The sequence below is a fragment of the Heloderma suspectum genome, chromosome 16 (assembly GCF_057233095.1).
Source record: "Heloderma suspectum isolate Gila_16-S chromosome 16, 16-S_ref, whole genome shotgun sequence".
NCBI classification, from domain to species: domain Eukaryota; kingdom Metazoa; phylum Chordata; class Lepidosauria; order Squamata; family Helodermatidae; genus Heloderma; species Heloderma suspectum.
In genome coordinates this window covers 13,914,722-13,938,160 of record NC_139473.1, presented here as the reverse complement: position 1 = coordinate 13,938,160, position 23,439 = coordinate 13,914,722, and the positions used below count along the sequence as shown (strand labels likewise).

At 46.3% G+C, this 23,439-nt stretch overlaps 1 protein-coding gene across 2 annotated transcripts in view; it reads left to right on the top strand.

Moving 5' to 3' along the window:
• Window positions 1-23,439, top strand: part of AUTS2 (activator of transcription and developmental regulator AUTS2) — a 1,269,596-nt gene that overhangs the window by 496,863 nt on the left and 749,294 nt on the right. For both annotated transcript variants that reach the window (XM_084822994.1, XM_084822993.1), the window contains exon 4: window positions 8,338-8,373. In XM_084822994.1, coding sequence (XP_084679120.1) covers window positions 8,338-8,373 — 36 coding nt within the window. The remainder of the gene's footprint in view (window positions 1-8,337; window positions 8,374-23,439) is intronic.

Genomic DNA, 23,439 nt, shown 5'->3' with positions numbered 1-23,439 from the left:
GAATGCTAGTTGGCACTTGTAGTGTCATGCTGCCTCACTGTTGACATGTATGGTATAAGACACATTTTACCCCATGGCTCTGGGTTCAGAGAAGCTGTCTGATCCAACCGTTGGGTACGCCTGTGTGCTATAAATTACTCAATAAAGTACTCCTTGTAAGTAAACCTAGATCTGATTTATCACTATCTTGGCACCTCTAAATTAAGAGTTCGAAGCCTACGGCCGGGGCAATACACCTTCCTTGGCCAAGCCTGCCTCCTGGCCTCTTATTCTCAGGCTGGGGCAACTTGGCTGCTGTTTCCTAGCTCTGGCTGTTGAGAAGTAGGAGTAGCTACCCCCCCCACACACACAATCTACTATAAAACCAGGCAGAGATGAATTCCTAAAACCCTGATAATCCAAAACTTGTCTAGGCCCTAAATCAGATTCTACTATCTCTGAATCTTCCCCTGAGACTGTGGCATTAGGGGAAGGCATGAGAAGAAGACTCTTACGAGTGCCCTGGACTGCAAGGAGGTCAAATCAGTCCATCCTAAAGGAAATCAACCCTCACTGCTCATTGGAAGGACAGATACTGAAGCTGAAGCTCCAATATTTTGGCCACCTAATGCAAAGAGAAAACTCCCTGGAAAAGACCCTGATGCTGGGAAAGACTGAAGGCCAAAGGAGAAGGGGACGGCAGAGGATGAGATGGCTAGATAGCATCACGGATGCAATGAATATGAACTTGAGCACGCTCCGGGAGAGAGCGCAGGACAGGAAGGCCTGGCGTGCTATGGTCCATGGGGTCACGAAGAGTCGGACACGACTGAACGACTGAACAACAACAAATGAGAGTTTCCAAGCAGATTCCCGACCCATGTGTGACCCCTTGGAGCAGAGTCTCTTCAGAAGGTCTCAGTGTGTTCGTCAAATACACCCAGTCAGAGTATTAGTCAATCTAACCCAGTATTTCCTACTCTTCCAAGGAGTTGGGGGGGGGGAGAGAGAGAGAGAGAGAGAGACTTCTCCCACTCAACTTCCCAAGACTGGAGATGCCAGGAATTGAGTTGGGGACCTCTGCATGCAGAGATGTGCACTACTACACATAGGCAAATGATGGCCATGAGCATAATAAGATAAGCATGTTTTGAAGCTCCACTAAATTATTCCACTACAAAATCAGTCTTCCTCTCCAGAGTAACCTCAAGGGTTTCTTCTTCCTTTCTTTGTCCTATTCCGATCTAATGACCGATGGCCAGCTCACAATCCACATGCCGGAATTCGACGGGGAGCCTTGCACATCGCCTCTGTTTTCTTCCCATGTGCTTGTTTTGTGTTTAGGGTATGTGAGTATCTGAGGCTGGGTGCTTAAATGCTTTGTTGCATTATGTTAATTCCTCAGCAGTGCAATCAAATTCATGTCGTAATTAAAGCTGTCAGTTGGAAGGCAAACCAATGGCTGCAAAAACACAGCATAACAAATGAAGTGAAATGCTTCTGCATGTAGCTATACAATGCTTCGCCAGGCATGAAATTAAATAAGTAATTTGATGTTGACATCAGAAATTGAAATGATACCCACTGTTCCTTCATTCTGTCAGACCTGCATAAACAATGGCCAGAGCAAACACGGGCAGCACAAGCCGCTCCCCGACCCAGCTCCTTCTCATAATTCACAATATATATGCAAAATCAGTATAGCAGACCTTCCAAGACCTGAAGGATGTAATTTCTTTGGGTTCTTGATGAGCTGCGGAAAACCGAAGGGTTACTTCTTCTGTGTTCCAGGGCCTTAAACATGCTTCCCGTTAACAGCCCAACAGTCAAAGGCCTAATTAAATGCACTTGGATCAGTTGTTGTTTCTGGATTTGAACCTCTGTGGGATCTGTCTCTCCTGTTGTTTGTGGATAGATGAATCAGCCATGATGTCTTTGTTGTTTAGAGTTTCATTTTTCTTTGGGCAGAGATATGGGACTGCACGCCCACCAACATATCGCAAGATCGCAGGCTATTTATGCCTGTAATCTTGCATATTTATTTATTTATTGCATTTATATCCCGCCTTTTTCCCTCTTGCAAGGAACTCAAGGCGGCTTACACCGTCCTCCTCCTCTCCATTTTATCCTCACAACAACAAGCCTGTGAGGTAGATTGGGCTGAGAGTCTGTGACTGGCCCAAAGTCACCCAGTGAGCTTCCATGGCTAAGTGGGGACTAGAACCTGGATCTCCCGGCTCCCAGTCCAACACTCTCGCCACTAATCCATGCTGGCTCTCATAAATGGGAGATTCACAGCACCATTTTGAATATAGGACTATGTGTACATTTTTTCAATATGTTTTCACTACATGGTGATCGTGAAGGAAGAAGACAGGGCCCGTGTAAGTGCAGGCAGTTTGGTGAGTGAGTGAGTGAGTGTGGGGGGGGGGTTGAGCAGGGACAGGGGCTCAGTGGGAATGGCTTGGGAGGTTAGGGATGTACCAAAGTCACTTACCTGTTCGCGGATTATGTTGATGGGGGGCGTTCTGTTCCTCCCCCCCGGAGTCCTCCGCGGCCAGCTGTGCTCCGCGGCAACTCCGCGGAGCAGCTGGCCAGGCCCGGCCAGGCCAGAGCCGTCCGCAGCTGGATTTCCGGCCGCGGAGAGCTCTGGGTAAAAACAAAACAAAAACACCGCATACGCAAATGGTGGTGGCTACGGCCGCCGCCATTTGTGTTCCTTATTTTTGCCCTCTTAATCTACATAAATATTTACGTAGTCTAAAACGGGGAATCAAAAAGGGACGCAAATAGCACCCACTACGTTATTTGCGTTCCCCTTGATTTTCGCCATCATAGTCTAGGTAAATATTTATGTATATTAAGAGGGCAAAAATAAGGAATGCAAATGGCGGCGGCTATAGCCTCCACCATTTGCGTACGCAGTTGTTGTTGTTGTTTTAACCCACCCAGCCATGATAGGCTATGTAAAGATTTACATAGCCTATCACGTTCTGTGTGTGTGTGTGTGTGTGTTTTTAAACCTAGTCATGATAGGCTACGTAAATCTTTACGTAGCCTATCACGTCTTTCTTTTTCTTTCTTTTTTTACAAGAGTGGAAATGGCGGCGGCGGCAGCCGGTCAGAAGAACGGCCGCCAAAGCTGCCGCCGGAGCCACCGCAGCCCGGCAGATCCGCCCCAGGTGAGTCTCATCCCGGGTGGGATCTGTGGGGGGGCGGGGGGGTGGCAGGCCGTTCTGCCACGGAGTTCGGGGGGCTGAATGCACTGGCATTCAGCCTCACCATGATCTGTGGCGGAATTCTCTGCCATCCCTATGGGAGGTGCAGGCAGTCCACCAGACTCCCAGACCGAAACAGGTTCCTGCACCATCCCTAGTGTTGTGCACATTCACTATGTCTCATGGAGAATGTGCACATAAAATACCTATGAAGAGGGAATTTGTCAGGAATTAATCTGAGCATTCAGAGAGGTCTGGCAGCTCAGATTCGGAATCAGAATGCGAACAGCCAGAACAGAGGGAGACAGATGTCAGGGTTGGATTGCAGCCCAGAGAGCCCCAAAGCAGTTCTGATTCTGAGGAAGAGATAGAAACCGCAGGAGAGGAACCCGTATATGGTTTAGAGGAGCAATCAGGGGGAGAGCCCCTCCCGGTACACATTCCTGAGAGTGATAGTGACCCTGGCAGGGAGAGGGCAGAGCAACAGCAGTTTCTGGACTCTAGGTGCCGGCACACTGTCAAGTGTGAGATGGCAGGTGCTGAGAGGAGGCGCTCAGCCCGCTTGGCGCAGCAGCAACAGCAGGGCCCCAATGCCCCATGGGAAAGGGGTGGACTCTCTCCTCCTAGCCCATAAGTTCAGAGGTATCCCGTCTTCCCCTCCAAATGGAGATCAACTGATTCCTAAGGTTAGAACCCCCGAGTAGGCAGTTTTCTTAAGTCTCACTCGTAGGATCAAGCAATTAGCATCTGTAAGCGTCATTAGGTTGAATGGGAATAAAGCCTTGGAAAACAGCCCTATTGTCTCTGTGTTAATTCTGGCTACCTGAGAATTTCAGAAGGCAGCAGGGGCGACCTCTTGGCAGCACTCTCCCTAATGAGCCCAGATATGGCAAGACTTTCTTCTCAAGATCTTGACACACAGATGGCCCAGACTGAATGCCCCTGCCTTTCCTCCACCATGAGAACTCAGGTTCCAAAGTAGGGGGGGGATGGGGGGCATGACTTGAGGGATGCTAGGGTCCATTGGAAAGCAAAGCAGGAAAAGTTAAGGGCAGGGCTCAGACGCTGTACCAGGTTGGCCACTCATGGGAGCCAACGTAGGAGGGAGCCACCCTAAGGGGGGGGGGCATCCCTGTGAAGCAAGTCTGGCTGTGAAGTTCTTGCCCAGCCTGCTGGCAACTTCTCCAACTTTCACTTTATATCCTCTATTTATAAGCATAGATGTGTGGATAAACTGGATCTATGCCGGCTGGGAGTTTCCTAGAATCTGCATTTGTAAGAAAGCTGGCCGTTGACTAATAAAGTGGTGTTGGCCTGAAACTTTGTTTCCTGGAGTGTGTTGATTGTGAAGGGAGAGGACAAAGGAAGGTGACAGAATTGTGCACATTTCCTGTTCAACTCTCCAAAAGGATTTGAGGAATGTGCACATCTTGACAACTTTTTGTACATTCTCTGAGCATGGTGTCTAATCTCGAATCATGGAGTTTGTACACCTCAACAGGATTTTCTACATTATCCGAGTGATATGCATAGTCTCCAACACCCCTTGGGGAATGTGCATAGCTCAACAGATTTTATTTATTTTTTAACTCCAGCCAATGTCACTCGAGGTGGCTTCGGTGGCACGGAGTGCCTTCTACAAACATGGTTTGGTGGCCCAGCTTTGCCCCTATCTGGACAGGTATAATCTGGCTTCAGTTGTCTATGTCCTGGTAACCTCCAAGTTAGATTACTGCAATGCATTCTATGTGGGTCTACCTTTGAAAACAGTTCAGAAACTGTGGCTCATGCAAAATGCAGCAGCCAGATTGATAACAGGGACCAGAAGGTTTGAACATATAAGACTGACTCTGGCCTGCTTGAATTTGCTGCCTGCACATTCCCGAGCCCAATTCAAGGTGCTAGTTTTAACCTATAAAGCCTTACCTGGCTCAGGACTTCAAGACCTGATAGAGCACCTCTCCTGGCTCAAACATATGCGCTACACTCAACATCTAAGGTCCTCCTCCGGGTGCCTATTCTGCGGGAGGCTTAGAAAACAGCAACTAGGGAGAGGGCCTTCTCAGTGGTGGCACGCCTGATTATGGAACAATCTCCCTGATGAGACCCACCTGGTGCCAACACTACTCTCTTTTTGGCGCCAGGTCAGGACTTTTCTCTTTTCCCAGGCATTTGGCCGCATGTGCTGAGGTTTAATTGACCCTGGATTCATTTTATGGTTTGGCTGATGGTTCAAAGTTGTTTTTAGATACATGTTGTCTCTGTGTATGCTGTCTGTGGTATGTTTTTTGTGTTTTACAATTTTGCATATTGTATTTTTAATGTTTTTAATCTTTGTAAACCGCCCAGAGTGCTTTGACTATGGGGTGGTACAGGAATGTTAACAACAACAACAACAACAACAACAACAACAACAACGTAGTATGTGGGCTGAATGAGGGTCAACAAACTGAAGGCAAATCCTGATAAGACAATGGCTCTTGTGGGTATGTGGTTCCTGGGTCTGGAAACTGGATGGGGCAGGACTCCCTCTGATGGAGCAAGTAGGTAGCCTGGGAGTACTCCTCGATTCAAAGCTGTCACTGGATCCTCAGCTGGCCTCAGTTGTGAGGAGTGCTTATGGCCAGCTACAGCTGGTTCACCAGCTGTGGCTGATCCTGGACCAGGATAAACTAGCAGCATCCGCAAACTTTCCAGCTGGACTACTGCAATGCACCTTCGTGGTGCATCCCTTGAAGATGGTCCACGAGCTGCAGCTGGTGCAGGATGTTGCTGCCATGTGTCGATGAGGGGCACTGAGAGTTGAGCATGTCACATCAGCTTAGAAATCTCCACACTGCCTGCCAGTGAGCTACCGGGCACAGGAAAAAGGTGTTTCTACTGGTGTACAAAGCTCTAAACATCTCAGGACCCAAGTACTTAAAGAACTACCCCAGTACTGACCAATTCAGAATTCAAGATCTGCCAGAAAGGCTTTGCTGGTGGTGACCTTAAGGAACATGGCCCATGGGGCTACCACACATGGCAGGGCCTTTTCGGTGGTGGCATCCCAGCTCTGGAACTCCAGTCCAGGAGAGATTTGGTTGTCCCCCACACTGTTGTCATTTAGGCACAAGTTAAAAATGTATTTGGGCTCCTTCTCCCTCAATTGTCACCATTAACTGTCATTCCAGCATGTTGGACTGAGGGAGGTGAGGGAGGGAAGCAAGGCCTTTCCATCAGCCCTGCTGAGAGACGTTGCCTCTTCCTTCCCTGTTCCTTTTTACTTGTACGTCATCTCTTTTACATTGTAGGCCTGTGGACACAGACTGTCTTCTCTTATTGATTATTTGTAAGCCACCATGGGAGTCTTTTTTGACTGAGAAGTGGGATCAAATTACTCGAAATAAACCAATATTTGTGCAGGCTTTTAGAATATAGGCAGGTGCTTTGTTTTATTAATTCTGTTGCTGGATTTAATGCTTTTTATTATATATTTATGATTTTAGAGTTACAATTTTATTGTTTATGTGGTGTACTGTGCTTTATATAGATTGTTACCCCCCCATCATCTATCTATTTATCTATCTAAAATTATTTGTAGGCTGCCTTTAAGGGTGGGACCCTGGCTCTTTGTGAGGAAAGGCAGGATATAAACACAATAAATGAATGAATGCAATAAAACCATAATATAACAACAAACAATGCAACTGCATGTTGTTGTTGTTGTTGTTGTTGTTACTCCTCCTCCTCCTCTAGGAATGGGGCAGGATAGAAATGGAGATAAGTACACTTTTTAATCATATAAATGCATCACCTAAGAATATGTCCGTGTGTGTGTGTGTGTGTATGTGTGTGTGTGTACTTTTAAAGACAAAATGTGAAAAACAGACATTCAAATATACTTAATAAATGTTATATAATAGAAAATTACAATCCCTATGCCAATAAGCCTTACAAGATCAGCCTCGGATAGCCTTCTCTCTGTCCCATCAGCCAGGACAGCTAGGCTGATGAGGACGAGGGACAGTGCCTTCTCTGTGGTGGCCCCCACTCTGTGGAGCTCCCTCCCTAGGGAATTCCGCCATGCCACCTCTTTAATGAGCTTCCACCACACATTAAAAACATGGTTGTTCAGGCAGGCATTTGGGGTGAGTTAGGGTTTTTTTTTTAGAAATATGATGTTTTTAATGTAGAATGTTATTGTTTTAAACTGTTTCTATTATTGTAGATCGCCCAGAGTTGCTGGGTGACCAGCCAGATGGGCGATTAATAAATTTAATAAATAAATAAATAAATAAATAAATAAAATTACATTTCAGACATCGAGAAAAAGAAAAGAAAGACATCTCTACATGTTTGATGTTTCCCCTCTTGTCCACGACTTCTTTACGAAAAACAAAGCAAACTAACTTTGGGGAATCAGTTGACACATACGTTGCAAAAGAAGGAAAGAAAGAAAGAAAGAAAGAGAGAGAGAGAGAGAGAGAGAGAAAGAAAGAAAGAAAGAAAGAAAGAAAGAAAGAAAGAGCACCCATTCATCCAAACCGACAGGGCTATTTTCTTTTGAATTCTGTCAGTCTATGGATTTGCTTCCCCCCACCCCCCCAACACACACACAGAGAGAGAGAGAGAGAGAGAGAGAGAGAGAGAGAGAGAGAGAGAGAGAAGTCTTGCTCTCCTATCCTGCCCACCCTTGGGATGACACAGAGCTATGTAGCTGGAGTCCAGAGCACTGAATGCCAGCGTGTCATGGAGGTTGGTTGATGTGTGTCTATTTAGTCTCAGCATAGGACGAAATGCCATCATTAATTCATTACCCAGCTGCCTGTCAAATAAATTGGCAATTACACCCACTGCCAGAGCCCGGGATTTCAGTAAATAGCATGTTGCTATCGGTGGAGCTGCTGAGAAATGTAAGGGGGTGGGAGGGAATCAAGCAACAACAGCGTGTTTGTTTCACGAGCGGATGACAAGGGGCAAGCTCCAGCCGTGTGGTGTTGTGGGGATGAAAAACGTTCTTTTTAAAAGAGCAAGTAATGAGGAATACTAGTTGGGATATGTAAGAAACAACAACAACAACATGAAAAGGAGAGAGAGAGAGAGAGAGAGAGAGAGGTCTCTGATTTGTCTGTTTTGTCTTTTTCTTTTCTTATGACAGAGCTCAGCGCCATCCAGCTTGGGAACCGGCTACTTCGTAAGTGGATCTCGACTTTTCAAATGTGTGTCTCTCGGAATGGTGTAGGAGACGGTATTGCTCCAGTTGTGACATCGCAAGACAAATCATCCATGTTAAGCTGATGGGTTTGGTCAAGTGTTATGAGGCCTGTGCACTGATGACTGTAAAAATGAAAGGGAAAAATAGGCCTGCAACCTAGTTATTTTGAATTCAGTTTGTTGTTGCCCCAGCCGAACTCTTCCTTGGTCTCCAAGTCTCCTCAAGTACCTCGTCCACCATGGGCTGGTCTCCTTGCTATTTCCCCTCAGAACCCTACACCGCAACGCCATCCCTACACCCCACGCATGCATTTCCTTTGATCCCCTTTTCTTGTTGGCCTCTGCTTTGCCTTATCCAACCGAAACTATTCTTCCCTCGTGCCTCTACTTTTCAGCCCAATATCTATCTCGGTTCCCATTCCTGCGACAATACAAATCTCTTTATTCCTTAGGTTATTGCAGGGAGGATAAATGCCCCATGTTCTGTACATTTGAGGACTGGTTCCAGATTGCTCAGATAACTATTAGGGTAGGGTAGAGCTGTACCAAAATGATTCTCTAAGTGGCTTGAAGGTCTCCGTTCAGTTGGATGCCCTAACCCCCACCCCCAATTATTCTCCTGTTCTAGAACGATCGTGTTTTGTTTGGGTGTGCAAATGCTCAGGATCACAATTATCTCTCTGTGGAGTTAGAAATGCAAGATCAGGCCAGACATCAAGCTCACTGATTAAGCAGGACACTGGGTGTGTTTCTCTAGCACTGCTCTGGAGGTAAGGGTGAGTTGCAATAGTCCTGCAAAGAGAGATGTGTATGAAATCCCAACTCCTTGGAGGGTGTTTGCTCAAGAGCTGAAGGGGCATGTTCTATTATGTGGGGGTGTACTCTGGACGGACTGGAATGCCTCCTGCAGCCCATGGACTTTGTAGGATGGTGGAGGGGGTGAACTGTTGTAATGCATGGGTCTCAGAAGGAGTCATCTGTGTCAGAATAGAAGCAGAGCTACCACTTCAGGGGCAGAGGGGTGGAGGACCCTCTAGTCCCTGGGATTACTCCTCCATGAGCAGCTATCTAGTGGGATGGACACTTCATTGACTGCCTCTCTTGAACCCACTCCTCTCCAACCTCCAAGTATTCCCCAGCTGGGGGTAGAAGATTGAGTCCTGAGCCGTGGTAATTTTCTGTGACTGTAGAATTGTATGCATATGAGTTCAAATCATGCCAGTGATCATCTGTGGCTGTAGGATGTCATGTACGTGAAATTAAAGGATGGGCCTCTAGCTATTCTTGTGGCAATGGCTGCTCGGTAAATCCAGTCCCTTGACCCATGGCTGGACTCTGTGCTCCTCCTGCTTGAAAAGATGAAGGAAAGAGAAACACAGCCGATGATGTAACACTGCAAAGGACACGAGATAGATGTAAATGTGCACGCTGAGTGAGTTGCAGCATCTTTAGCCTGCTGGGTTTACACCTGACATTTGGCCCGGGATCTTCATCAATGTCTCTCTTTGGAAGAGCGTTACCGACTGAGAAATGCTGTTGCCAGATCTTGTAAATAAGGCTGCAAAAGGAATGAACTCAGATGGTAAATTCAGAGGGGTGTGCGTGTGTGTGTGTGTGTGTGTGAGTGTGTGTGTGTGAGAGAGAGAGAGAGAGAGAAAGAGAAAGAGAGATGCTTTCTTCCTTTTTTCTATCAGGCTTTTAAAAAATGGTTCTTTGACAGCTGGAGGGCCTCTCTTTCTTTGATGGTAATATTAGTTGAGTCCTTCCCTTCCGCATGATGTGTGTGTTAATTCTAAAACAGCTTTGAGCTGTATTTCCCAGAGTGATGTAAACCAGGGCTGGAACTTGCTTACTTACTTACTTAACTTTATTTATTTATTTATTTATTACACTTACATCCCACCTTTTTTCCTCCTAAGGAGCCGAAGGTGGCATCCGTAATCCGCCTCCTCTCCATTTTATCCTCAAAACAACAACGCTGTGAGGTGGGTTGGGCTGAGAGTCTGCGACTGGCCCAAAGTCACCCCGTGAGCTTCCATGGCTGAGTGGGGACTAGAACCCGGATCTCCCGACTCCCAGTCCAGCACTCTTGCCACTAGACCACGCTGGTTCATAGAGATGTAGGAAGCTCTCTTATATGGCGTTAGACCACTAGTCCATGTAGCTCATTGACCGTTGACTGCACTGACTGACAGTGGTTCTTCAGGGGCTCAGACAGGGGTCTTTCCAGCCCTACCTGGAGAGATGAGACGCCAGCAGTCACTGATTGGGAGCCAGGAGCTACAGTCCAGGACTGGACGTATGGGAGTGTGGGCAAGGAATGAGCCGGTACAGACCTTTGTTGCGTAGATACGCATCTCAGCCTGTACAGGAAGCTGTTACAGCTCTTTCTGGCAAAGGGGGCCATTGGCCAGCTGGTGCTGGAGGACCCACCCTGGAAGTCAGGAACCCTTTATTGGCCACATAACAGTTCAGGACGTGGTTGCAATAGCCTAATACAGGGCAGCAGTTTCAAATTCATGATTCCTGGCTATGGTCCCCACAGTTCCTCACATTCATGACCCGGACCCACAGCAGCTGCTCGTACTCAGACAAGAAGTGAAGGAACACGCAGGAGCAGGAAGACAAATGACATTAGTATGAGTATATCAACAAAACCATTCTTGGAGAGGGGTTGTCTTTTTCAATGTAAAATATTTAGAACAGTTCTTTTAAGAATCCCATGTGCATGCATTTACACGGCTCGGGACCACAGGACCTGACGGAACACCTCTCTTGTCATGAAACGACCTGTACGCTACACTCCGCATCCAAGGCTCTCCTCCGGGAGCCTCCTCCGAGGGAGGATCAGAGGGTGGCAACAAGGGAGGAGGCCTTCTCGGTGGTGGCCCCCATGTATGGAATGATCTCCCTGACCAGGCCCACCTGGCGCCAACATTGTCATCTTTTCGATGCCAGGTTAAAACTGCCTTCTTCCCCCAGGCATTTGGCAGCACATAATGAGTCTCTTTGATTGTCTGTGGCTGATAGTTTTAAATTGTTTCAGATATATGTTGTTGTTGTTGTTGTTGTTGTTGCTGTGGTGCTGTTTGATTTATGTCATCACGTGAATGGTTTTATACTTTATATAATGTATTTTAATGATGTATTTTAATTATTTATAACTTTTGTGAACTGCCCAGAGAGGTTCAGCTATGGACGAATGTATTTGGTTGGCTGGAAATGTAAACAATTGGGCTAGATTGTATCTGGGTCCCCTTCCCTATACGTGGTAGGAAGCAAGAAGAACGTGTATTTCCTCCCTATCCACTTGATGTGCCTGTCATACCCCCGATGCCACCAGATGTCCACAAAATGGCTCAATAGTCTTAAAGGCATAAACTTTTTTATTATTATTTTTAAAAATCCAATGTCTTTATACCGAGATTGGGAGAACAATGTTCACCATCACCCACTGTGAGGAAATCTGCTCCCTAATGGTGACAAAAAGGGAAACAAAGGAAACATGGATTTTAAAAGAGAACCCATTGATGCTACCCAGCCATCAACAGTAGTTCCCCCCTAAAACTTTATTATTTATGTATTTATTGCATTTATATCCTGCCTTTTTTCCTCCTTAAGGAACTCAAGGTGGCTTACATCCTCCTCCTCCATTGTATCCTCACATCAACCCTGTGAGGTGGATAAACAAGGGCTGGAACGAACTTTCTTTCTCTCTCTCTCTCTCTCTCTCTCTCTCATCTATCTATCATCTATGACATTTATATTCCACCTTTCTTCCTCCTAAGGAGCCCAAGGCGGCATACTTAATCCTCCTCCTCTCCATTTTACCCTCAAAACTACAACCCTGTGAGGTGGGTCGGGCTGAGAGTCTGCAACTGGCCCAAAGTCACCCAGTGAGCTTCCATGGCCGAGTGGGGACTAGAACCCGGATCTCCTGGCTCTCGGTCCATCACTCTCACCCCAAATCCCCCCGCCCATCTTGGTGCCCCCCCCAACAGAGCCCAAATTTCAAAAGCTCAATTATTTTGCATTCAGCTCTAGGTTGTACACAGACGCTCCTTTCGGAACATGGTCATTTGTTATTTATTTATTATTAATATTTCTCTGCCACCATTTTTTTGCCCCAAAGCCACCAAGGCAGTGCAGAATAAGCCTAAAATTAAACCGAAAAAAAAAAAAAACATTTGAATGTTGGCTGGAAATGTACACACTGGAAATGTACACACTGTTTTGTACACACTGTACAAAATCAAAAGGCTAGGTTAAAGAGATGTGTCTTAACACCTGTTCTAAAAGCTGTTAAAGAGGCAAGTAATTGTAATGAAGGAGGGAGTGCATCCTGTAGTTTGGGAGCACCACGGGAGAAAGGCTTTCCTGTGTGCCTGAGAAATGTGCCTCTATGAGCCGTGGTGTTCTCAGCAGGGCCTCTCCTGCAGATTTTAATAACTGGACAGGTGCATAATGAGATAAGCCGTCCTTTGCATTATCTCAATACCATGCACCCATTAGAAGTCTAGCTTCCACCTTTCGCACCAATTGAAGTTTGCTCCCCACCAAGTGTAGAGTAACATACTGGGTAACGTGATTGTGTGATCCCACCCTTGATTGTCAGCAATCAAAATTTCAATGTAGAGGAGCTCAGTACTCAAATATCAAGTCTGCATGTTCACATAATAATCAGATAATTTGATTGTTCGAATGTATGAAAGGTGCAACCACAGACCTTGATGGGATGGCCTATTGTGCAAGTAAGCGTTTGTGGTTATTTAAACTTTGTTGTTGTTGTTCAGTCGTTCAGTCGTGTCCGACTCTTCGTGACCCCATGGACCATAGCACGCCAGGCCTTCCTGTCCTGCGCTCTCTCCCGGAGCGTGCTCAAGTCCATATTCATTGCATCGGTGATGCTATCTAGCCATCTCATCCTCTGCCGTCCCCTTCTCCTTTCACCTTCAGTCTTTCCCAGCATCAGGGTCTTTTCCAGGGAGTTTTCTCTTCGCATTAGGTGGCCAAAATATTTGACCTTCAGCTTCAGTATCTGTCCTTCCAAGGAGCACTCAGGGTTGATTTCCTTTAGGATGGACTGATTTGACCTCCTTGCAGTCCAGGGGACTCATTAGGTTATTTAAACTAGGATCTTTGAATTCATTCCAACACCATTCCCAAACTTGTAGAACAGAAATAACAGTTGGTTATGGTTACTTACAACCCACCTTTCTTCCAAGGAATTAAAGATGGTGGACATAGGGCTGTACATATTGTGTTTAAGTCTGGTCCGTCTGTGTTTCATGGGTTGTCAGGAGCCTTTCGTTCCATTGTCCACAGATCAACACAATCAGATTTTTTTTTTTTTTATGTTTCTGAATTTGTGCACATTTGCATTTGTACAGTTTTTCATGGGCAAAAAATGTGCAAATTCCCCCAGGTTGTGCATTTTCACGCTTTAGCTTATGGGAGAAATGTACATTTTTGGCCTTTCCCCCCCTCTTTTGCTTATTTTTGTATGACAAAATTTGCACAACATTTGGAGAAAGTTGGAGAAATGGTCCACAAGTCCGCCCAACCGATTCATGAAAATCTGAACTCACTGCTTCCATTGCGGATTTCTCTGACATCCCTAGGTGGACATGAGTCTGTCTGTCTGTCTGTCTATCTCCCCCTACCCCTTATTATCCTCACAAGAACTCTGCAAGGTTGGTTAGTCTGAGAGAATGTGACTGGTCCAGAGTCATCCATTGAGCTCCATGGCTTAGGGGACAGTCAGGATGTTTTCCCTGATGTTCAGCCGGAATCTGGCTTCCTGTCACTTGAGCCCGTTCTTCGGTGTCCTGCACTCTGGGATGACAAAATAGTAACTCCAGTGGGCAGACACACACTAAGAATTAAGGAACAGGAAGCCTCTCAGAAACATGCTTAGCTTTGGAAGTTGCAATCAGTACCAGAATCAAGCTCACAAGTCCTTTCACACAAAAATCCATTTTGGGTCCCCTCCCCCAGTGTTCTTTTCAGCAATCGAACTGGGGTGCTGCAGAGTTAGTTGTTACTACTGTTAGACAATTGGGAGACAGCAACCATTGCTGATCTACCGCCAATCACCCAGAGATCTACCAGCGCATCCTTTTCTATCATAGTACTTTATACAATTATGCCCTGCCACTCACGTTGCATGGACTTCTATACCCCTCTCTGTTGATCATTCTTCCAGCTTTTCCCATATGAGACCTAGGTAGGAGAAAAGCAGTGTGGGGAACAACAGGAGCATCAAGGTAGTTTGCTACAGGCACCTGTTTTTAATTCTTCCTCTCCAAAGTCTAGCCTTGGACTTTCCACTGCACAAGATAAATAGCATAAGCTATCCCCCCTTTCACCCACTCTGTCTGTCTGTCTGTCTGTCTGTCTTCCTTCTTTCTTTTTAAGCCCCACATCCCCACACTCACATACATCCCATTGATGGAAATGGGAACTACCAAGAGACAGACACTTATGCCATGAATCTGACAGTTACAGTAATTCCAGCTCGGTTTTGCTGGAATTTCGACAATATAGTCGGACAAACTCACAACGTATCATTTGGTTCCTCCCTGACAGAGCAGCACCGTTTCTTTCAACAGATATCCTTCTGTCTTCAGTCGCTGAGGAAAATCAGCTTTTTTAGCATCCTAAGCCTGGTGTATGTCCCCCCCCCGCCCCGAAAGCAGGATGAGGTGTCAATGACTGCATCTGTCGTGAAATCTACAGGCAGCTCAAGCTGTCAATAACAGATGCTCTGTGTGCTAACAATGTGGGACTGTTTCTTTTTTATTTACTTTTTGCACCCCATGCTGCTGTTCAGAAAGCATGGGCCACTTGGTATGACTGTATGAGCGCATGCACGCACATTTTCTCTCTCCCCACCCATGCGAGAAGCAACGGCGGTCACGTTGGCCATGAGAAAAATGCTTAAGTCCATATGGGGTAATACCTTTATTAGGCCAACCCAAAGATCACCAAGAAAAAAAGTGAAATCTGGAGATCTTGAAAGCCTGCGCATTTTGGGGTGCAGTGGGGTGATCTTTGAGTTGGCCTTGTAACGGTATTACGCTATATGGGTTCTGGACTCTCTCTGCTCTGTCCTCCTTAGAAATTCATACCTTAGCTCTGAAGATCGTGATGCCTTGGTGATCCCAAGGGGACGTGATGTCATTGAAATTCACAATACACAGTTGCTCAGATCTTTACTGTTTGGATGTACTATGAACTGAGCATCATTTTTGTTGGGGATATTGCAACCTTGTCTGCAAGTTACAGGAAGGGGGGCAGTGTTGTAGTTAGTTACTGCAGGGACATAGTTAGCCTTAGGACCTCTAGAGTCTACAGTGTGGTTCCTCCTTCTTGCTCCTCCCTTTCCTTCTGTCCTCCCTCCCTCCCTTCCCTCATCCCCCCCGCCTTCTCCATTGCTGGGACCGCACATGTTTGCTCTCTTGGAAACAAGAACAGGCAATTCTGAATTCTAAGACCCAGGGAGACATTCAGAGGAGATTTTTGGAAGTGAACCTGATCTTTATTTTCAATACAACTGCATAGGGATGGTGTTGGCACCCATTTGGGTCCAGGAGCCTGGTGGATGCCCCCCCCCACACACACCTGCACCCCCGAGCCATGCCCACGAAGCCCCTGCATGAACCCCCCCCCCACACACACACTCACTGTAAATGCACCATTTACACCTGTAATCTTGCATCTATGGGTTATTCACAACACTATTTTGCATACGACTAAACGTTTCCTTCTGCAAAATGGCGCTAGCAGTGTTCATGGACGGGTCCCGGGTGAGTGCGGGTGGCTTGGCGAGCGGGGGTGGGGAAGTTGAGCACAGGTCTGGGGGTGCATGAGTGGGGGCGGGGGCTTGGCGGGCAACCAGAGAACCCAGACTGGGGGGGGCGACACCCGTCCTGCCCTGCAGCCACACATTATGAATCTACAGCGTGAATATGTGAAATGGTCCATACTTGGCTTATTGCTTGAAAACACAAACTCAGGTTTCCCACAGCTCATGCTTTCAAAATACTGTGTCTCTTCTTCAGGTTGCTACCTTAACACAGCTGTCTCTCACCTGGCTCCCCAGGGAAGGGCTTTTTCAATGTCATGCAACACCACACCATGTGGAGTCCCAGTGGCATCCCATAATAGTGCAAACAGCTGTTGAATTCACTGTCTTGTACTGGGTCCATCGTTTTGAATGCAGCTGAGAAACTCTTCCTAAGGGAGTGTTCCTGCAACGTATGCTTCCCAGATTCACCAGAGTGGGTGCAAATTAAAGCATTTCTCAGCTGCGAATCGGGGAGACATATACTTTGGTAGCTGAAGGACAAATGTCAAAACAATTCAACCACTCCCTTTTCCTAAAATATAAATTAAGCTCACCCACTCTCACCAATCTCATCACCCTAGATGCATAACTAAACAGTAATCCAACATGGGGCATTTCTACACCAGCCTAAAATCCTGCATTTAAAAGGGGGCTTTCTGCTTTTGTTTTAAATGCAGGATCACCACTGACTCCCTTTACACATGCTTCCCCCCCCCCCCCCCGCACTTCTCCCCATAGTCTTCCATTATCTTTCATTGATCTCATTCCTCTTCTTGCCTCTTTAAGTCTTTTCACGGAGGAAACTGAAGAAGAACACAATGGGGTAATTTGATGGATGGATGGATGGATGGATGGATAGATAGATCTGCAATCTATTTAAAAACGGAACAAAGGGCATTTAGCACAGGAGGGTCATGGCAGTGTCACGGTGTCATGTAAAGAGCCCGCAAACTTCTGTGAAGAAGCAATCTCAATCGCAGGATAAAAGCTCCATGTGATGAAGCCCATGGACACCCACCAGTATTAACAACAAGTGCGGGAGAAGAAGTATCCCTCTGAATCTCTGAATCGCTCACAAAACATCAGGAGAGTTTATTTTATGTATTTTAGTTACATCTAAAATACATATACATATCTAAAACATATTTCGGAGAGGTGAACACAAAAGATAAAACAGTAAAAGAAACGAGCAAAGGGCTGGATGCGCCCGATCTCCTCTGAACTCGGAAGCGAGGCAGGGTCAGCCCTGGTTAGTACTTGGATGGGAGACCACCTGGGAATCAAGCTTCCTGCACTGAGCAGTGGCTTGGACTCAATGGTCTTGTAGGCCCCTTCCAACCCTATGATTCTATGATACTTTCTATGAATAAAACCATCATGGCAAGGGGGAGACCAGCATGGCCCCACCCATCTGCCAAAGAAAGGGCAGCTGAAGGAAGCTTGATTCACCCCTCTCTGCCAGAAAGAGCAATCAGCTCCAACCGCCAGTTGCCCTAGGACCAGAGAGCCAAAAGGAAGCATGCTCTGGAACCATTCGTCAGCCAGAGGACTAAGGACTGTACGGGTTTGATTGTGTGTGCATGTGTGTGTGTATGTGTGTGTGTGATGACATTCTGTTGTCAGCGGTCTTCAGGATCATTCACTGAAAGGTGGGATAGAAACCTTCCAAATCAATAAATACTAGATAAGGTGAAACCAAAGCATGGGGGATCCACTGCCGTTTTCTTTGTTTGTTTATTTTCCAAATTTTGCAGAACGTATCCGTAGGTTGTCACAATTTACCTTTCCTTCAGCTCATTTTCACGTCCCCCCTCTGTGCTACCACTGCACATGTATGCCTTGATAAAACACTGGACAAAAGGCAAGGATGGCTAGGGATGTATGGATTCACCTCCGTCTGGGGTGCAGGGGAGCTCAAAGAGACCCCCTCTTCGCGCAGCCCAGACCTGCTTGGCGAGCCTCCCTGCTCACCCCACCTGCCGAGCTGCAAGAGCTGCCCTTCCTCTGTATGCCAACGACTCTGGTAGTCAAGTCCTTGTGCTTTATGCACACAAGGGCTTGATTGCCAGCGTCCTCAGCACCATGCATGCCCCAAGTGCTCGCAAGGAGGAGAGGGCTAGAGCGCTTGGGGCACCAAGGCCCATCCTGCTCCCACTGGCTGACAAGGGCTTCCTTGACATTCGGCAGAGGCAGGAGGAGACCTTGGTGCTGCTTCCAGCTGCTGTCCGAGCTCCAGGGTGCTCAGCGTCTGGGTCCATCAGTGCCCCATGGCTCGGCGAGTGGGTACCAGGCGTGGTGGGAGAGTCCACCGGCCTCCCAGACCAACCAAAACACTCATGACATCCCTAATAATGGTGCATATGGTTGCATCTGTCTGTCTGTCTATCATCTATCTATCTATCTATCTATCTATCTATCATCTACCTATCTATCTATCTATCTATCTACCTACCTATCTTTCTATCTATCTATCTATCTATCTGTCTGTCTGTCTATCTGTCTATCTATCTATTCATGTAGGGTGTCACCAATATACAGATGTGCACGTGTGCATCATTAACACCCCACTAGAAAGGAATCTTGATGCAAACATATGTATGCTCACTTCAGAGATACATTTCCTGCAGTGTTTGTTTGTTTGATTTTTATCCCACCTTTCTTCCATCTTGGAACTCAAGGTGGCTACATGTAGTTCCCAGGTGGTCTCCCCTCCAAACACCAACCAGACCCAGACCTGCTTAGCTTCAGCAAGGTAGCTGTCTCATGTGCCTTCAGACCATGCCTGGGACCCAGTGGATATGCATGCTTTGGGAATGTAGAGTGGGGAAAGATGAGGATGCATTGAAAGAGATGAAGGCTGTGGCAAACTGGGGATGCTCTAGTTCTGGAATACTCTTATGGAAACAAGTCCTGTGAGGAATGGTTGAAAGAGCTGAATATGTTTTACCTGGAGAAGAGGAGGTTAAGGGAAGACATGATAGGGGCTTTCAAATATCTGAAGGGCTGTCCTGCAGAAGATGGAGCAGACTTGTTCTTTGTTGCTCCAGAGAGCAGGACTAGAACCAACAGGTGGAAATGGCAGGGAAGCAGATTCAGCCAGACATTAGGGGAAGCTTTCCAATGGTGAGGGCTGTTCGGCATTTGAACAGACTGCCTTGGGAGGCAGCAAGCACTCCTTTACTGGAGATATTTAAGCAAAGTCTGGTTGGCCATCTGTCAAAGACATTGTAGACGCAAGATTCCTGCAATGAGCAGAGAGTTGGGACTAGATGACATCAATTGATAAACGTCTATGATTCTATGGGTGAACAAATGCAAAAGTGGCATGAACCAGAAATATACTGATTCACCCGCTGCTAACAGGAACTTTCTAGGACAAGTAAAATTTCAAAACCTTATCAAGACCCATAGGTCCCCATACTGAAACTGTCTTGAACCAACTGGCTGATATTTGGCTTCAAATACTGTGCAGAAGGAGTGGGGGAGGAAATTAGGAACAAAAGGAATTCACCTATTCCATTATTTTATTGTTCCTCCTGAATCATGGTTGAAGAATAAAAGTTTATAAAATTAATTCTTGAACTGGAGCATGGGCCGGTGATCTTGACGTAATGATCATATCATGTTTGCTTTTTGAGGTGGTGGGGGTGGTATTTTATAAGTGCACAATTGCATTGAACTTCAGCAAAACACCATACAAAAAGAACCTTGATGTAGTCATGCACACGACCGCATCAAGATTGTTCTTTTGCTGTATTCACTCAATGCATGGATGCACAGAAAACAAGATAAAAAGAACAGAGCAATGGAGAATTCCACATACATCTGTTCCACTTGGGCAACAAAACAATATCATTTGGGACTCCAAAATCCAGAGAGCAATTCAGATTTGCTTGTTTATTTATTTTCTTTCATTTGTAGACCGCCCAGTAGCCGAAGCTCTCTGGGTGGTTCACAGAATTAAAACCATAAAAATGCAACAGAAAATACAATATAGAACATAATCAAACTACAGAATAAAAATACAACCAGATTAAAACCTAGCAGCAGTGCAGATATTTAAAACACAATAGAAGATTTATGACAGCAGAGTTAAAACAAAACAAAACCTGGAATGCTAAAGTGCACAAAATGCCTGGGAATTTTTGTTTAAAGTCTTCACCTGGTGGTGGAAAGAACACAGTGTAGGTAGGTGCCAGGTGAACCTCTCTACGGAGTTCATTCCATAACCGGGTGCCACAGCAGAAAATGTCTTTTTCTTGGTAGCCACCTGCCTTACCTCTTTTGGCAGGGGCTCCTGGAGAGGGACCCCTGAAGATGATCTTAGGGCCCAGGCAGGTACATGTGGGAGGAGGCAATCCTTCCGATAACCTGGTCCCAATCCATTTAGGGCTTTGCATGTTAATGCCAGCACTTTGAATCGGGCCTGGAAAGGGACTGGCAGCCAGTGCAGATGGAATACTGGCGTAATGTGATCTCATTGGCCGGTCCCCGTTAACAATCTCGGTGCCCTGTTTTGGACCAGCTGAAGCTTCTGGACTGTTTTCAAAAGCAGCCCCACATAAAATGCATTGCAGTAATCCAGATGAGAGGTTAATTTGGGGGCAGGTGGGGGAAGGATAAAAAACAGATGGACAAAATTCAGATGAGATGAATATCGAAAGCAAAGCATCCCTCCAGGAAACGAGAGCTTCACTACTGGGAGAGGAGCAAGTTCTCACTTAGGAGGGTCTGCATTCATATGAATCTGCTCTGGCCTTAAGGCTGACGGCAGAGATTCACAAGCCCACCATAAAGCTCAATTAGATTGGCAGGCTCAAGAGAAAGAGCCTTTCCAGTAGCACCCTGTTGAACTCCCTCCCATGAAGTTACTTGTGCCCCCCTTCTCTTTATTCTGTGTAATGTCCAAAAGCATCTTTGATTTCTTTGTTTTGACATAACCAAATGCCACAATGTACCTGAAAACATTATTTCTGGAGATGGACAGAGTATTGCTGGTCCTTGTTAGCTTCACATGCATTCAATCATAAGCCCGTTCCATCCTGTTTCTTGCAAATGTTTTCTTTTAAAACTGCATGAAAATTCAGATTTAAATTGTACACATTTCCCTTAAATTGTGCATTTTTAATGCATATTTCTCTTTAAAATACTCATTTGGTTACGTGTAATTCCTCCTTAGGAATTCATACCTTAGCTCTGAAGATCATGATGCCTTGGTGATGCCAAGGGGATGAGATGTCACTGAAATTCACAATACACAATTGCCCAGCTCTTTACTATTTGGATGTACTATGTATGAACTGAGCAACATTTTTGTTGAGGATATTGCAACCTTGTCTGCAAGTTACAGGAAGGGGGGCAGTGTTGCATTTAGTTACTGCATGGGCGTAGTTAGCCTTAGGATCTCTGGAGTCTACAGTGTGGTTCCTCCTTCTTGCTCTTCCCCTCCCTTCCCTCACCCCCCTCCCTTCCCTCACTCCCCCGCCTTCTCCATTGCTGGGACCGCACATGTTTGCTTAAAGCAAAGAGCTGCATCACAACATTGAGAGAAGTTCACCATTGCAAGGATAATGGCATTCAGTTCAACATAATAGTGTAGGAAGAACCAATTAGGCTGGTTTGCTTAAAAGTAGATCTGTGCACAACCAGCTCCTCGAACTTCTCCACCCTAGTTGTGAGCAGAGACAGTGGGAGGGCAATTTCACTGAATTTCTCCAGGGGGAGGAGAAATTCCATAACAGTTTCTCACAGGTGCCATTGGCAGGGGTTGTAGCATAGGTTCTTTCCTCTTCTGTAAGAGTTTTGAGGTTTGGGTGCTGCCACTGCAAGCGGAAACAGAATAAAAGGTTGCCCCAGAAAGGAAGGCCAGGATCTCTTCTCGATAATCCCAGAGTGCAGGACGTGGAAGAATGGGCTCAAGTTACAGGAAGCCAGATTCCGGCTGGACATCAGGAAAAACTTCCTGACTGTTAGAGCAATACGACAATGGAACCCATGACCTAGGGAGTTGGTGGGCTCTCCCACACTGGAGGCATTCAAGACGAGGCTGGACAGCTGCTTGTCAGGGATACTTTGACTTGGATTCTTGCACCAAGCAGGGGGTTGGACTCAAGGGTCTTTATAGGCACCTTCCAACCCTACTATTCTATGATTCTATGAAGCTAGACAGCCATCTGTCAGGGATGCTCTGACTTTGATTCCTACATTGAACAGGGGGTTGGACGCAATGGTCTTATAGGCCCCTTCCAACCCCACTATTGTATGATTCTGTGATTCTATGTGTTGGTTGGCCAGCCCCCATTTTGCATCCACCACAATACAGGTTTGAGAGGGGCATTGTTGTATCTAGCTCCAGGGAAGAGGGGGAGCTAGTGTTGTGCCAAAATCTGCCCTCCAATTTCCCGAAAGGTCCCCCACCCCATGAAATAGGTGTCAGTGTTCTGCCCCATCCTCTGGGTGTGTTATAATTTATTTGTTTGGTGTTTTTCAGCTTACCCAATCATTGAGAAGTGGCTGAGGGTGCTGTGCATGTGTGTGTTTTCTTTCTATTACACATCTCTCCATTGCTCTGCAGCCTCCCAGGCTGCCTGCACTTCCTGATATGAAACAAACAAACAAACAAAAAATGTTCTATGGGAGGAATTACCTGGACAGGGGTTGGACAAATTCATAGAATCATAGAATCATAGAATCATAGAATAGTAGGGTTGGAAGGGGTCTACAAGGCCATTCCTGGAGGAAAAGGCTCTCAATGGTTACTAGTCCTGATTGCTACATGATACCTCAAGTACCAGAGGAAGTGAGCCTATGTACACATGTTGCTGGGGAACATGGGTGGGAGGGTGCTGTTGAGCTCATGCCCTGCTTGTGGGTTCCTGGTCAACAGCTGGTTGGCCACTGTGTGAACAGAATGCTGGACTAGATGGACCTTGGTCTGATCTGGCAGAGCTCTTCTGATGTTCTTATGTACCTCATGATGTCTTCTTCTGGGCCTTAATTGAATTGGGGGGAAGCCAAGGAGGCTACAGGCTGCCAGAGAGTTGACTGGGGAACTGAAACAATGATACTTGTGCGCATTCCTCAGCCTAAGAAAGGTAAGCACAAGAAACCCAACCCATGAGAATTTCTCCAAAATTTTCTTCACCATTGAAGTTCTTTTCAAAAGCAATGCATTTTCTATCAAATTATGAAAGAGAA